General features: G+C 38.8%; 1 protein-coding gene across 1 annotated transcript; it reads left to right on the top strand.

The window, feature by feature from the left end:
- Nucleotides 1-11098: 11098 nt before the first annotated feature.
- Nucleotides 11099-14960, top strand: FZD5 (frizzled class receptor 5). The gene is made up of 2 exons (XM_053470910.1): nucleotides 11099-11775; nucleotides 12912-14960. The coding sequence occupies exon 2, from the start codon at nucleotides 12968-12970 to the stop codon at nucleotides 14687-14689; it is 1722 nt and encodes a 573-aa protein (XP_053326885.1). The 5' UTR covers nucleotides 11099-11775; nucleotides 12912-12967; the 3' UTR covers nucleotides 14690-14960.
- Nucleotides 14961-15399: the final 439 nt, after the last annotated feature.

The raw sequence follows: 15399 nt of genomic DNA, 5'->3' as shown, positions 1-15399 counted from the left end.
GAAAGAGGGATAAACGCTGTAGGTTCAGGTGCTATAACCAGAGACTCTGGAGCAGATCTGAGAAGTTCCCAGGTATGATTGTTACCTTTAACCGTTCCACTCCTAACTGCATATGAGGTACTTGGTTGATCAAGTGAACCTAGGGAGCCAACCATGTTTCTCATACATTGTTAACCCCCCCTTCCCTCTTCTGTGTGAAGTGATGCAGCCGTCTCTCATATTTCCATTTCAGACGGAAGCCGTGAGTTTTCAAGGAGAATGCCGTTTAATAAAATCTGTCAGTCAGTGACAGATCAGCAGCATCTCTTGGATTTAAAAGACAACCTCTGATCCGTGTGTGTGAGCAGGGATCGGTGCATGGAACAGGCAGCTTAGCGAAGAGTTGAAAGAAAAACCAATGTTATATGGTGCACAGTTTGCTTTAAACTAGTAATTTATGAAAAAGTTATGATGTGGCTAGAAAAGATACTGATGGTCCCTGCAACCGGAACCAGTGGGTAGTGGTGAACAATGGAGAACTCACCACTACTTACCACGGCATTTAACGCTCACCGTGGGGGCATGAGGGGTTTATTAACAAATGAAACCATGAGTATATAAATACCAGTGAGACGGACATGTCAGGCTTTATTGCTCTGCATTATGCTATTTTCCTATTTTTTTCTACTTTTGACTCACTATTCCTTGTGCCTTACTAAAAAGTTGCTTTTGCACCATAAATATTTCAAATTCTAAGCTCTTTCACAATAACAGTTAAGGGACCTTGACAACTCTTTACTGGAGAGTATGTGTAATTACATGTAAAGAACATGCCAATCTCTATTTCTACTGGGAAACCAATGATCATTTTTACATACTTTCCCTATAGTTTGTGGCTTTTGGGGACTAAAATAAGAAACACAAAAGAAAAAAATAACTGCAGAAATGATGTAGGCTTCAAGATTTTACCAGAAAATATGCTTTTTATTGCTTTAGCTTCATGACTCAGCTCTTCTACCACCCGTAATGAATGGGTTGAATGTTTTGAGCATCTAGCTTTGGTGGAGAGTTTAATCATTTTTCTTTTAACTCTTTGAAGGCCAGAGAGGGAGAGAGATAGTCCATCTGAAACTGCAAGGGATTTCTGCCTCTGTTTATTCAAATAAATAGTGTTTTGCGTCCTGCAGGTGGTATTTGTGGTCACCAGTGGTACATGTTGCTGTGCCTACATAGGAGAGCATTCACTAACATGGGAGATTGTATGAGAATCAAACATTTCAGTTGCTTGATTTCACTATTGATTATAAGGGGTCAAGACATGTAAGCTTCTCCTTCCAAACGGTTGAGCTAGCTCTGCATAATACATTGTTAAATTGGTGGGATGACCTTTTTAAACATCTTCCCAATTTAACAATGAATTTCCGGGGCCAATTCAGCCCTTCTTACAGGAGAAGCCAACAAGGGCTTGGCCTTCATCGTGCATAGGGTGGTCTATGAGTTGGTCAACTCTCCTGCAAACTACCGCTTTAGGGAATATACTTCTATTATAGAATCCAAATGGAGCCAACACATGTCGCTCCCCTTCTTTTGGTGTAGGAAGATGTCGGGAAGAAGGTTTAACTTGTGATGAGTGCGTAGTGAACATGTTTCTGTAGCCACCTGGTTGAACAGAGTTCCCATATACACTGATGTGGTATCCTCATGTTCCAATTTAAATTAAGCAAAAGTCTTGAAAATCAACAGAAATTATTATTATGTATTGCTTTATATAGTGCCATCATCATCTGTAGCGCTGTACGATAGGTAAAAAGGGCAGAACAAGTAGTAAATGATATAATTCGAAACAAGAGGTATGGAGGACACTGCTCAAAAGAGCTTGCAATCTAGAAATGGCATACTTTGAGCATAGTTGCTAACTGTCACAATTTGGTTGGGACATACCAACAGTGAGACTCACGACATCTGTCCTGACTAATTGAAACAGCAACTATGCTGCAATCTCCTCATTTAGTGAATAATCCCCTGTCCTCTGTGTATGGACATTTAAGGTTGAAATGTTTATAAAATTATACGTTAGACATTAATATTGTGTAACTGCCTTTTTTCGCCAAACCAGATTTACAACATCTTCAAGCCATTGCTTTAAACCACATTTTTTTCAATATAGTTCCCATAGAGATGATATATTTGTTTGCACAGGAAATCTCTCCTGAGTCACATTCAATTATGAGACTGTTTGACAAGGGTTAATTTGCATACAAGTCAAAGTACGTTTCCATTGAGCAGGATTTTAAGGTAGAATTCTTGTACAATTCTTAGAGAATTAAAATGTGTTTACAGTCGTATTCTAAAGAGAGAGACTGGTTTCTAAATCAGATATGTCTGCATATCTGTAAAGCAGATTTAAAGGTGCTGTTCCACATGGTAAGCAAATAAACCTGGCAACAACCTATCAGTGCCTACTTTGGTCTTAGATGACAAGGGTTCCCAGCATAGGTTATGAATGAGAAAATATGTACATGATTCATAGATTATTTCTGGGCAAGGTTTGGCCATTCAGTGGTACTAGAAATGATGTTTCTGATGCTGCATTAAGTTATGGAAGTGGCAAACTAGGTGGAACAGCAGCTTTACCGGAAATAATACCTTATTACAGGAGAATTACATGGTACATGGGCTAAAGATAAATATGTTTTCATAATAAAATATCAGAGTTTGTATTCTTTAGTAATTTTTTTTTGTACGTGGCAAGGATAATCCTAAAGCCCTGAATGCAAATTAGTAGCCAGAGGTTTTGGGTGTTTGTAGCCAAGAATACCTTATGGTCTTCATAGAGAACCCATGCACTGTATAACCTCAGATGACAGGCGCTGTGATGTATGTGACTACTCGGACCGTTGCTGTAATGGTGAGGGAGTGACTCTTATGCTGTATTGGAACGGCACAGGATCTCGGTGTGGTAGCATGGTTAATTGAAAATGAAACAGTCGAGACTGGCTAAACAAACATCACACCCAACACAGGAAGAATGGTCCTATTTGAATTCCCTTCCTGTGCTGATATATAGACATGTCTTGTCAGCATTAAGAATGGAGTTCTTCCTGCAAATATTCAATAATAACCGGTACCTGTATTCAGACCGAGCACAAATGGTAGGAATTGCTTCAAAGGGGAATATACTTCTCAAGACGTCATCATATAAAAGCTCCCTGTATTTAGTCAGCCAAATGGGACGTTTTTTGGAGGTTATATTTTTTACCTTTCATTTAATGATTTCCTACTATTTTTTGTATTAACGTACAATGCATGCTCGCATAAGCACTCCTTGTCAGGGTCACAGAATGTAAGGTTTTAAAACGTTCCCTGTGTTTATTTTGAAAGTTTGGGTACAGTTTGGTAGTTGTGCCATATAGCTGGTTAAGTAATGCCAGTCCCTGGCCATCGGTGCTTTGTGTGTCAAGGCTAAGTGCAGTTGGGTCTTCAAACATAATGGAGAAATGCAGTGCCAGCTACATCCTGGGTTTTGTTTGTGTTTCTTTCCCATGAACATACAAGTGGTACCCTCCACCACACGCTAGCACTTCACATGCAGAACGCTCAGAGAAAGCTGGCACATATAAAAAGAACCTGTACTGTGTTCATTCAACCACAAACTCAACACCCCCCATCCCAACTTGACTACCCCCCACCGTCCTACGCTTTTTCCAAGCAATCAATTTTATATACCGATTTGTTAACGGTTTTGCAAAGCAAAACCAATTTATGGTGACGCATGTGTGTCATTCCCATTTCTCCTATTAGGTTTGAGAGTTTCGCTATTTGAAAAATGGAAATTGCCCACCCCACCCCACCTTTTCTTTTTTGCAAGTTTTCTTCACAAACACTCAATTGTCGCTGCCAATTAGTGCATTGTTAGCATACACAATGGCGTTACTGTAGCCAGTGGATGGTCTGCTTTTGTGAATCTCCAGTCGGCCGTGGGGGCAGTCAAGTTTCATTTGGGGCTGCACATAACATGGACAGAAAATGCCATCAGAAAAGCTAGAGAAAGAAAAAGGAAAGGGGAGGAGGTGGATGAGTGTTTGAGGAGGACCAGGGCAAAAGCATGAATGCCATTCAAGTGTTAGCCCAAACTGGTGAAAGGGCCAATGTGCAGGCCTCACATTGAAATCTCCCCTCTGAAACACAAAGACAAGCTAGGCCTTAGCAGTAATTAGTGCTCTAACTGTGCTATGTCCACTGTGCCTAGAAAACCAATTGTCCTCGTGTTTACTCTCCCTCTCGCCAATCCAATAATGAGAAAGGGGCCACTATGCTCCAGCCTTGGCAGTCTGCGGCCTTTCATTCAACGGATTGCTTTTCCAGTTTGGATTTTAACTCTTTCGGGACAGCTATTTAACTCGACTTGAGTCCATCTATGATGTGCTGAGGGCTAATCTTTTTAACTATATAAAAAATATTTAAAATGATTAGGCTGTAAGAAATATCTTATTTATAAATTAAAATATTGGGTTAATGAAGCAGGAGAGACTTCAGAATGTTGAGAAGAACATTTAAAATTAGGAATGTGATTATTCCCTGAAGAGTTTTGTTGATATGAAGGCTTGATGTGGCTCACAGCACCTTTATATAACATCTAACTATGCAATATGAACAACCAGTAACATATACAAACAGTTCTTAAATGTCCATTTTCCTTTATTCCCCCAAAAAATGTCTTTAAATGAATTTAGCATTTTGGTTTACAAGGCAATAATGAAAATATAATATAAATACATTCACTTTCCCATCTTGACTACTATAACCATCTCCTTATTGGAATCCCTTCCTGCCATATATTCCGACTCTGGTACATGTTGAAATTTGTTTCTGGCTGTATTGTTCTTTGTTGGTTACTTTTCCAGGCTAAGTTTCCCTGCCAGCCTTTTCACTGGATATTTGTATAATCCAGACATACAAAACCTTAGCAAATTCTTCCAAATACCTTCTATTGTGCTATGTCTGCTCATGACTTATACCTATCCTCCTCTGTCATTGCCAGACTCTCATTCTGTTCTATGAAATATGTCTCCTGCTGCCTCTTTGGAGGAGCAGATTGCACATTTTTAAGGGTTCCTTGTTAAAATGATGGGGGTGGGGCTGATATAATTAGGTAACTTATGTTGTATATACTACTAGTTGTTCATATTGGATAGTTAGGTGTTATACAAAAGAGCCACATCAAGCCTTCATATCAACAACACTCTTCAGGGAAATGTCGCACTGCTAATTTTAAATGTTCTTCCCAAAATTCTGAAGTCTCTCCTGATTCAATAACCCAATATTTCCCTTCCATTTTGCCATTCTAGTTATCACATCACAGTGAGCTATTCTCACTTTTATCTTACCATTACAGTAACCCAGTGTATTTATTCCACCCTCTTTCCTACCACTTTGATACACCTCCTTCTTTTACAACACGTCTCCATCACTATTTGTTAACAGGTTGACCTACCAATACCTTTGTTTCCTTTACATCTGGCAATTATTTGGGACTATAGGACCATCATGAAGGACAACAAGTTCCCCATGGCTGCTTAAGATTGCACGCTTCGGTAAGAATGGTCCTATTCTCCTTACATTTTCATTTTTATTGCATTTACATATTGACAATTTCCGGATCCCTTAACCTTGGCTATGCTGACATTATCATATGACAGATTTTAACATGCTAAAGTTGGCCCATTAATGTGATTTCTGAACTACATATTAAGCCACCAGACAAGTAAATGTACCATAACGGGAAAAATATTGATTGGATCATTTCATATGAAGATAAACAGCCATTACCACACAATGTGATGTCATAAATATAATTACAACATGTTGGTCCCCACTGATCAGTCAACATATCTCCAACCCAAGCAGGTCATCTAAAGCATTTCTTTTGTTGCATTATAGTTTAAGCAGAAGGTTTGCAGACTAACCTAACTAATAACTAAATAACTGATACTTTATTACACATCATAATTTTCCTGTGAATTGATAACATTAATCTCCCCAAGCAGTGTGTAAAGGTTTCAGATGAAACACTATCATTTTATGTTTAAGTACATAGTATCGACTAGCTAACATGCGCAGAGACACTGGGCAGATGGCTATATGTATATAGTATTTATTAAGTATATGGTCAGCTCAGCATCATTCGGTGCCATGAGCGTACACTTGAAATTGGTAACTATAACACTATAACATGCACTTTGCTCTCTCTCAAGACATGAATACTCCCACGTTACATTGTTCACATATCTGCTTTAAGCCACCTTTTCAAATAGTGAAGGACCAGATGATATAATGCTCTTCTATATTAAACATGTATTTTATTAACCATGCTTTGTGTTAATATGTACAATTTTTTAAGCTTTTATTATCAGCTCATGGCCTATTCAAGTGTTTCTTTAAATGTCAATATCATATAACATTAATTATCATCTGGCTCTTGGAAATAATGTGATAAGTGCATAACTAAAGCATGGGCTGAATCTCTGTTATCAATTATTCTTACGAATGAGGGGTCAGGTTGCCAGATAACAACTTTTGATCAAATTACAATTATCTTCGTCATTAGTCTATTATCCAGCACTAGTCATCTTATTTATTATCCTTGACATTCCGTGAATTTGTTTTGATGGAACCAGAAGTATGTTTTGGTTGTATGATGATTCTAGTATCAAAATAAGGTTTAAGATTGAAAAATAATATCCAGTTAAGAAAATTCAAGCTTGATTGTCTGTTTTATACAGACTGAACAGCTGTTACCCTCGAACATGTATCATAACAGCTAAAGGTTACAGAAAAATGACTATGTACTGATGAGTGTTTCTGTAGCTCTACGGGATATGATGATGATGATGATGAAGAAGACAAAAGAGGAGAAGAAGGAGAACTATAATACATACGGCCGCTACTCCGAGGTCTATTCCTCAATAGGTAAGGGTGACATATTGGACATGAGCGACTATACCTGCTTTCCTTTCTCAGTACAGTTTGGCAGATATTTAAGGTCAGCAAGCCATTTGCAGGGGTCCCTGAGAGCATTCTTCTGTCTAGCACAGGAGACACCACACCCAGAACGCACAAAAAACAGCATTACGGATCCACTCCACCTCCGTATCCTGCATTATTCTGTGTTTATTTAAATGTCCATGCCAACTCACCCCAATCTGTAAACAGCACAAAAAAGGGCTTAATGTTACATTAATCTATTTCTTTCAAACAATCGATGCATTAGGCAAGGGGGCTGTCTGAGCAGCCTCAACAGAAAAGAAGCTCTGCACAAAGTAAGTGAAGTAGAAAGGTCATGGTTCACCATAACGTATTAGACTATCCTAAACTGGCGTTGGTGCCTGTTTGGAATGTGTAGTTTCCTTCCTTAGCTAATGGTTCTTCACCTGTTCCACTATTTCAAATAGATACATTGGGGAGATGGCAAGACGTCTAATGGGTCCTCTGGGTTACCATTTTTTAGAACAATAGAAATGCAACTGCTCAGCTTAATAAATCCAGAGGCACGCTATTTTTAAGTCAAGCAAACAACACTGAAAATTGAAGTCCAACATGTTATTGTCATTCATAAACCAACAGCTGTTTTACTATTTACCAATGATGGGTCTATATATATATATATATATATATATATATATATATATATATATATATATATAATGTAATGTAATAGATGATGCAATACTTATTTATGATGACATGCCATTGCCATTCACACTTAGGGTGTCACATGATATGTGTAAGTGTATTTGCCTTGTGAAATGTAGTTTTGTTTTTTTTAAACAAACAATAGGATTAGTTACCAAAGGCCATTGGTATCAGTTACATGTCAAATAAGTGATAGAGCTGTATCAGCATTGGGCACACAACCATTGGCGTGCATTAATGTATATGTGGCAAGGGATAAACACGCTCCGCAATGCTAAGTAAATTGTCATTGTCACACTTTACAGCACATGGGCAGAGAACCAAAACAGTAAAAGTAAGGTTCAGATCATTTTATTAGCAGACCATGCAACAAGTTCCAGGTATAATCAGAACAAGTCAGGGCCGAAGGAATCATAGTCTGGTTCTTGGGACAGATAAACAGTACATGTGATAAATACATACTACATGCAATCAGAATGACCTTAAACTCAACAGGGCAAAAAGGTCTTCTGCACAGGGTTGAACCGCACTCACTAAAGACCCAGCTGCCTCTATTACACACTGACAGTTGTTGTGGGATTGAGGGATAAAAATGAAAAATGAGTGGCTTCTTATAGTGGATTTACAGTTGACTTGTGCGCATGGACCAAAAACGATTCAGAAGAATTTTTCTTTTAGTTTTTGGTCCATTCCTTTTCAGACAATGAATTTTGCTTCCGGAGAGCTTTATCCTTTCAGAAAAAAAAAATTTTGTCACTACCTACTCTGCCTACGGCTTCCGTGTCCCTGCCTAAGAGTAGGCAGTAGGCAGTAGAAGAGTCTGCAACTCCGCTTCTTCTCTTCCCTCTTTTTGTTCTTCGGTCTTCTGTGTTTTTTCATCGTCCACTTCCCGCTATCTACTCCGTTAACTAGGCCTCCCAGAGCACTTTCGCAGAAGAGCTGAGCCTACGTGCCAATTGACTGGAGGAAAGGGGGATACGTACTCCAAGAAACCAAAATATTGCAGACAGATTCACAGAGAAAAAGAGGTGCAAAGACGCTTCTCTTTCTCCATCAATCCATCTTCAATATTTTGCCCTCTTGGGTAGAGCCATGGCACACCACAGGAACAGCCTCTCCCAATTACTCCAACTAGGGTGGAGGGTGTGTGCTGAGGCTTTGCCCTTTTGCGTAAGCACTCCGGGGGGGGCTGTTAACCTTGGAAAAAGTGGACAGATGAAGAACTAAACTAACTAATCACTAAACTAAGAGTTTCTGTTTCAAGTCATGAAGGGTCACCCTTAACATGTTCCATCATAATGTCTCTTTTAAATAACTATTCACTATGTAGGCCCAACCAATCTATTCCTGCAGAAGGTGGTCATTGGAGTTGGATCTCCATAATACATGGAAAAGTTGGTCAGATGATTGGTGAGCAACTCTTCTGCAATCTCCCACTTTAGTGACTAAACCTCAGCTTAATCCTAAATCTCCCATGCACCCGCAGCACAGGAAGTCTATTACAACTTCCTGCTTAACCTTATGAGTTGATTTTGAAGCTACCTCCACTAAGGGAATCATGGAAAATGTATGGAGATTTGCATGAAATGCCCCGGCTGTGTCAGTTTGGATGCAGATGTGAAATCAGAACTAGGAAATATAAATTAGAACGCCTTTGACATTGAACATCAAATTAAACTATGAATAATGCAGGGAGTAGATCGGTGTTCAAAGCTAAACACAATTAAGATGTTGTCTCAGATGTGACAGCTGCATTTAAAGCTCCAGTATTTCATAATTTGATTTGGCAAAAAAAACTATTTCTTTACCCATTACCAATATTCTGGTTTTACCCCAGACCATCCCGGGTCTGTGGTGAATAATTCATTGCCGTAATGTTGAAAACAACAGCGTTAAGTCCCTTTAAGTCCAGTTCCGCTGGTTAGTTTGTATTTAAATACATCTCAGAAACACATCTTTCAGACGATCCTATGTGTGCGTGCATGGAAAAGATCCTCATTAGTAGCTGTATAGACCCTTCTTGGCTGAAATCAAAGAAAAGCCAGGTCAATAAGTCTAGAACCTTGCTACCCGGGATTATCAATGCATGGGGCCACCGAATCAGTGTGCCTATAATGCAGAGAGGCCGTTATCGGTGCTAAAAATGTAAGCAGTGATTATTATTATTATTATTATTATTAACGTGGAGCCGGAATTTTGTGTATTCCATAAAGCAGGTAAATGCAAACCTTTGTGGGCCCCTTCCTTATTGATTGGTTAATCTCTTAAACATACACAGAGCTGTTACAGCAAGTAACTGGCTATCTAAATAGGGCTTTAAGCTGACAAAGCTTTCAATGTGGTATTTTTGCAGCCGGGCAGCCTCGTCAGGAAATTCCTTGAGAAGGTAAGAACAATGGTAATGACTTCTGTACTAATAGAGGACCAACTCGTGCTCAGCTTCTCATTGTATTGTTTGTTTAACACATTTGGTGCTGGCGATTTAACAATTATCGTAGCAATGGGTAGCCGGGGTTTCTCTATAACCCCAAAAATGACGGACATGTATAAAAGGTGATTGGTTTATCCCCATAGCAACCAATTGAATGTTGATTTTGATTCTACTATTACATCGATTGCGGTAATAACATTTTTTTGCATCACTTTTTTACGCATAAACCCCATTATGGAAATACTGATGGCTCCTATAAAGTGAAAAAAGTTCTCTAAGTAGTATTCAGGCACTATTCTAAGTATAAATATATATATATATATATATATATATATATATATATATATATATATATATATATAATAGTTTTTATTATCAACTGATACATAAATCCCTAAAAATAACAATACATTTTTGTAATGCTTATTTAATAGTTTGTTTTTTTTCATATATATACATATAAATATATATACTTTTTTGTACTTTGTTACAATACTAAGTGATGGTGATGGTCATTAAAAGTAATAAGTTCTTATAAAAAAAACTTTGCACATTAAGACAGGTATTTTTGAGTACTTTTGGATATTTTTACTAATATTGTTGTTGATGTTATTACATACATGAATACGTTTATTCAATTTTCTTAAAGCTGATTAGATTTGTTTTGAGGCAATAAAAAATCCAACACTAAAGTTTGATTCATTTGCTCAACACATATAAGCATTTTTAGATGAAAATATAATAGAACTTGGCGATGGGGGGCACTAAGCATCTGTTTACATGTTAGGGCACTGTGGCCCCCAACCCTCCCGCACAGCCGATACACGATCACTGATCACTGAGCAAACAGCCGCACACGGACCAGGGGAGTGGCCAGACAGAGAGTCCGCTCGCTGCGTGTGATTGGCCAATCAGCGCGGAGGGTTGGACCAGATTGACAGGTAGGAGGGGTTACTGGCAATCCCTTTTGAGCACAGGTAGGCTGATAAACCAAACTTCAGAAGGTGGAGAAGCTGCTGTGCGGTGAGCTGCGCCGGGGGCCACAGCCCATAGAGGTTAATCTAAAGCATTGAGCTGTACGTGCTGGAGGGATAATAGTGCACAGGCGAATGAAGGATCGCTTAATATCCCTACAGCCTCTGGATGTGGATTTTAAGAGAGCCGAGATTGAAATCACCCTCTATTTAGATCGAAAGCAGGACTCATGAATTACTAAGTATAAGGAGCAGAAAAAGGAGCAGGGCATCCACGGATCGGAGGAGCTGTCATCATGAGAAGTTTATATGAGCAGCCCTGGAAGTTGGATGGAAAGCAGAAGTTTGCAAACCGGCTCCATTAATAAGAATGTCTGCCAGGGAAGAACCTGTGGATTCGGTCATCCCGAGCGATCTAGCACTTTACCTTTAATGTGGAATCAACCTGATCACATCTGAAAAAAAACTTTAAAAACCATTGTTCTTGGGTTAACCCCATCCTCACAAGCAGCGAAACCCCAACACTCTTGTGATGGTTTGATTTTTATGGAGATCTTCGAAGACGCCTAAATTCTCAAACTAAATTATTTTCCAAAATGCCCCAAATTCTTATTCTCAGTCCTTTGGTGTTTTTAAAGGCATGGCTTTTCCTGCGATTAGCACCGGGGTTGAGATTGTCAATCGTGCATCGGTTTTAAGGTATGTTCATGAGATATTGGTGTATTTGATTTCAATTTTAATTGTATTTATTTGCTGCGACTTAAGTTTTCATTAAGGTCTTAATTGATTTATTTTAAATTATATTATTCATTAAAAATACAGGTCATCTAAAATATCATGTTCTTTTTGTGGGGCAAAATATATTTTGTTCACACATAATTATTTTATGTAAAAACATATGAAGTTACTGAATTCCCAAATATATATGTATTTAAATATTTTAACACAGTTAATTTATTTTTAAACCATTTATTTAGAAACCTGCAATTAGTTTTTCTGTGTAATGTTTATATTTAGATATTAACATTATTTATAAATAATAATTAATACAAGAACTACTTGTTACAATTTAGAGTAATCTTCCTTTTTAGGTTTGTATTTTTTAAAATTCGTCCTAAATAGATTTAACCTCAAAGTATTAAATATCTACTAAAAAAATCAATGATTTCCGGAAATATTTTAGCTATAACTTCAGGTAATCTAGCCTAGAATAATTTTAAGCAATTATATATTGTGGGGACAAAACAAGAGGTCATAACCTAAAAGTAGAGATTTTGGTGTAATGTAGAGACGTTTTAATTTACTGAGATGATGGTAGATAAGTGGGACAGCTTCCCAGCAGACATGGTAGAGAATAACACATGCATGGGGTAGACATAAAGCAATCCTGAATCTAAGACAAGACCAATGACTGATTTATGGTCTGAGTTTTAAATAAGGAAAAATGGGCAGACTGGATGGGCGTAATATCTTTTATCTGTCATTTAATTCTATGATAATGAGTTATCGTTTTGTTTAATATCATTGGAAAGCGTAATAAGTGACCCTGTTATTATTAAATATTACGTAATATTTTCTATATATATATTTTGTTCTATATCATTATGTTTCATGGTAGGTGTAATATAATATGTGTAATATAGGTAGGACTCCGTTAATTTAAATATCCAGAAGCTCTTTGGAATAGTGAAACGTTTAGAAACAGCCCGTCTAATCTGCCCATTTTTTTTTAACTCGCTGTATAAAGGAACTAGAGGACACCCACGGATAAGTGATTTTGTTAATCTGAGCCTGGGGAGGTATTCACACGCAGTTTTTTTTGTTATATTTTGCAGATTTAACTCCATGATAAAGCGTATTACAGGAAACCTCGCTGCCCGTAAATGAAATCATGGCCCAACTGAAGATCTGGAGCTTCTTCTCTACGTTCGTCTTTCTGCTTCTGAGGTATCCCACACCTGTTCCAGCAGCATCCAAAGCAATCGTCTGCCAGGAAATAACTGTGCCCATGTGCAAGGGCATTGGATACAATTATACCTACATGCCAAACCAGTTCAACCATGACACTCAAGACGAAGCGGGATTGGAAGTACACCAGTTTTGGCCGCTGGTTGAGATCCAGTGTTCACTTGACCTGAAGTTTTTCCTCTGTAGTATGTATACGCCCATTTGTATAAGTGACTATAAGAAGCCTCTTCCACCTTGCAGGTCAGTCTGTGAGGGTGCCAAAGCAGGCTGTTCTCCCCTGATGAGACAGTATGGCTTTGCATGGCCAGAGAGAATGAACTGTGACAAGCTGCCAGAATTTGGAGACCCAGACAACCTCTGCATGGATTATAACAGGACAGAGACCACCACACTTCAACCTCTGTTTGCAAAGCCCACCTACCCATCAAGGCCCTCAAAACACTTGACTCCCCTGCATAGCCAAAGGCAACCAACCAATGAATGTGATGGTGTATGCAAATGCAGGGAGCCTTTCATCTCCATAACTAGAGAATCGCATCCACTCTACAACAGAATCAAGACTGGCCAGGTGCCCAATTGTGCCATTCCTTGTTTTCAGCCCTACTTTACTCCAGATGAGAGGACCTTTTCCACTTTTTGGATTGGACTGTGGTCCATTTTGTGCTTCATCTCAACCTTTACTACTGTAGCCACTTTCCTAATTGATATGGAAAGGTTTAGATACCCTGAACGCCCCATTATCTTTTTATCTGCTTGCTATCTCTTCGTATCCTTAGGGTATATTGTACGACTTGTGGTAGGACATGAAAATGTGGCCTGCAATAGGGACCATATTCACTATGAAACCACAGGCCCAGCTTTATGTACTGTTGTGTTTCTTCTCATCTATTTCTTCGGAATGGCCAGCTCCATTTGGTGGGTAATCCTATCTTTCACGTGGTTTTTGGCGGCTGGAATGAAATGGGGAAATGAGGCCATTGCCAACTACTCTCAATATTTCCACATGGCAGCATGGTTAATACCAAGCGTGAAATCCATAGCTGTTCTTGCCTTAAGTTCTGTGGATGGAGACCCAGTGGCTGGCATCTGTTACGTAGGGAACCAAAACCTGGACAATCTTCGTGGCTTTGTCTTGGCTCCTTTGGTTGTGTATCTTTTCACAGGGACCATGTTTCTTCTAGCAGGCTTTGTGTCCCTTTTCAGGATAAGGAGTGTTATCAAACAAGGCGGCACTAAAACAGACAAACTAGAAAAGCTTATGATCCGCATAGGCATCTTTACTGTACTTTATACCGTGCCTGCAACAATAGTCGTTGCTTGTTACATTTATGAACAGCACTACAGAGAATATTGGGAGAAAGCCCACAACTGCTCTTGTCCGGGGGACAAAAGGAGAGCCCGACCTGAGTATGCCGTGTTTATGCTAAAGTACTTTATGTGTCTGGTGGTTGGAATAACCTCAGGTGTGTGGATATGGTCCGGAAAGACTCTAGAATCTTGGAGGAGATTTACAGGTAGATGCTGCAGAACAAGCAAACCCATCAACGTATCTGCATACAGTCAGGCTACCACTGCACTCACGGGGAGGACTGGCTTACCAAGCTCAGCTTTATATCACAAGCAGGTGCCGCTGTCTCACGTGTGAATGGGCTTTATACTGCAGAACTCGCAGAAGAGCGAAACTTTTGGCCACAAGATCCTTTTGTTTAGTTTACGTGTCCTGCCATTGCTGCTTTATCACTGTTCCGACAATCAATATGTGGAAATGGGTAGTAGCCCTTTAACATTTCATCTGTTGTATTTATATTTTCTATGTTTTGGGAGCCATTAATATGGGAAAATACTTGATTTTTCCACCTGTTTGCTGCAAAAATGATCTGGTAGATATTATTTTTTTATTTTTTTGCAGTTGATGGGTTTAAACTCATGAATGTTGTTTTTTTTTTTTTTACCTTTTTAAATATGTAAAGCATCATAAAGCTCTCTCATAGGGACAAAATCATCCCACTCTGACCTTATCACTGCCGCTTTAGTAAGGTACTTAGGGTGTCTTGGCACCTTTTTATTATTAGTTGGATGAGTATCAAAGAAATTAGACCAGTCGTTTTACAGAACTGTGTTGTACAACCTTGTGGTAGTAAAGGGGTTAAATTACACAACATACATATTAGTGATCTGTGGTCAAACACAGCTATAGGTCTTTGAATCCTAAGGAACGCGTGTGCTTATAGCGTGTGTTTAACTTGGCAGGGCAGTTTCGGTTACGGGACAGACACTATTATGATCGCTATAGATTACTGTTTATTAACCCCTTAAGGTCAATGGGTTGTCCTTTAAACCCATTAAAAACAATGC

This window comes from Spea bombifrons, chromosome 7, assembly GCF_027358695.1.
Source record: "Spea bombifrons isolate aSpeBom1 chromosome 7, aSpeBom1.2.pri, whole genome shotgun sequence".
Lineage (NCBI taxonomy): Eukaryota > Metazoa > Chordata > Amphibia > Anura > Pelobatidae > Spea > Spea bombifrons.
This window is presented reverse-complemented; position numbering and strand designations above follow the sequence as displayed.

Bases quoted from the DNA above. Each gene is read 5' to 3' on its own strand.
- FZD5 (XM_053470910.1), top strand. From the start codon at position 12,968: ATGGCCCAACTGAAGATCTGGAGCTTCTTCTCTACGTTCGTCTTTCTG.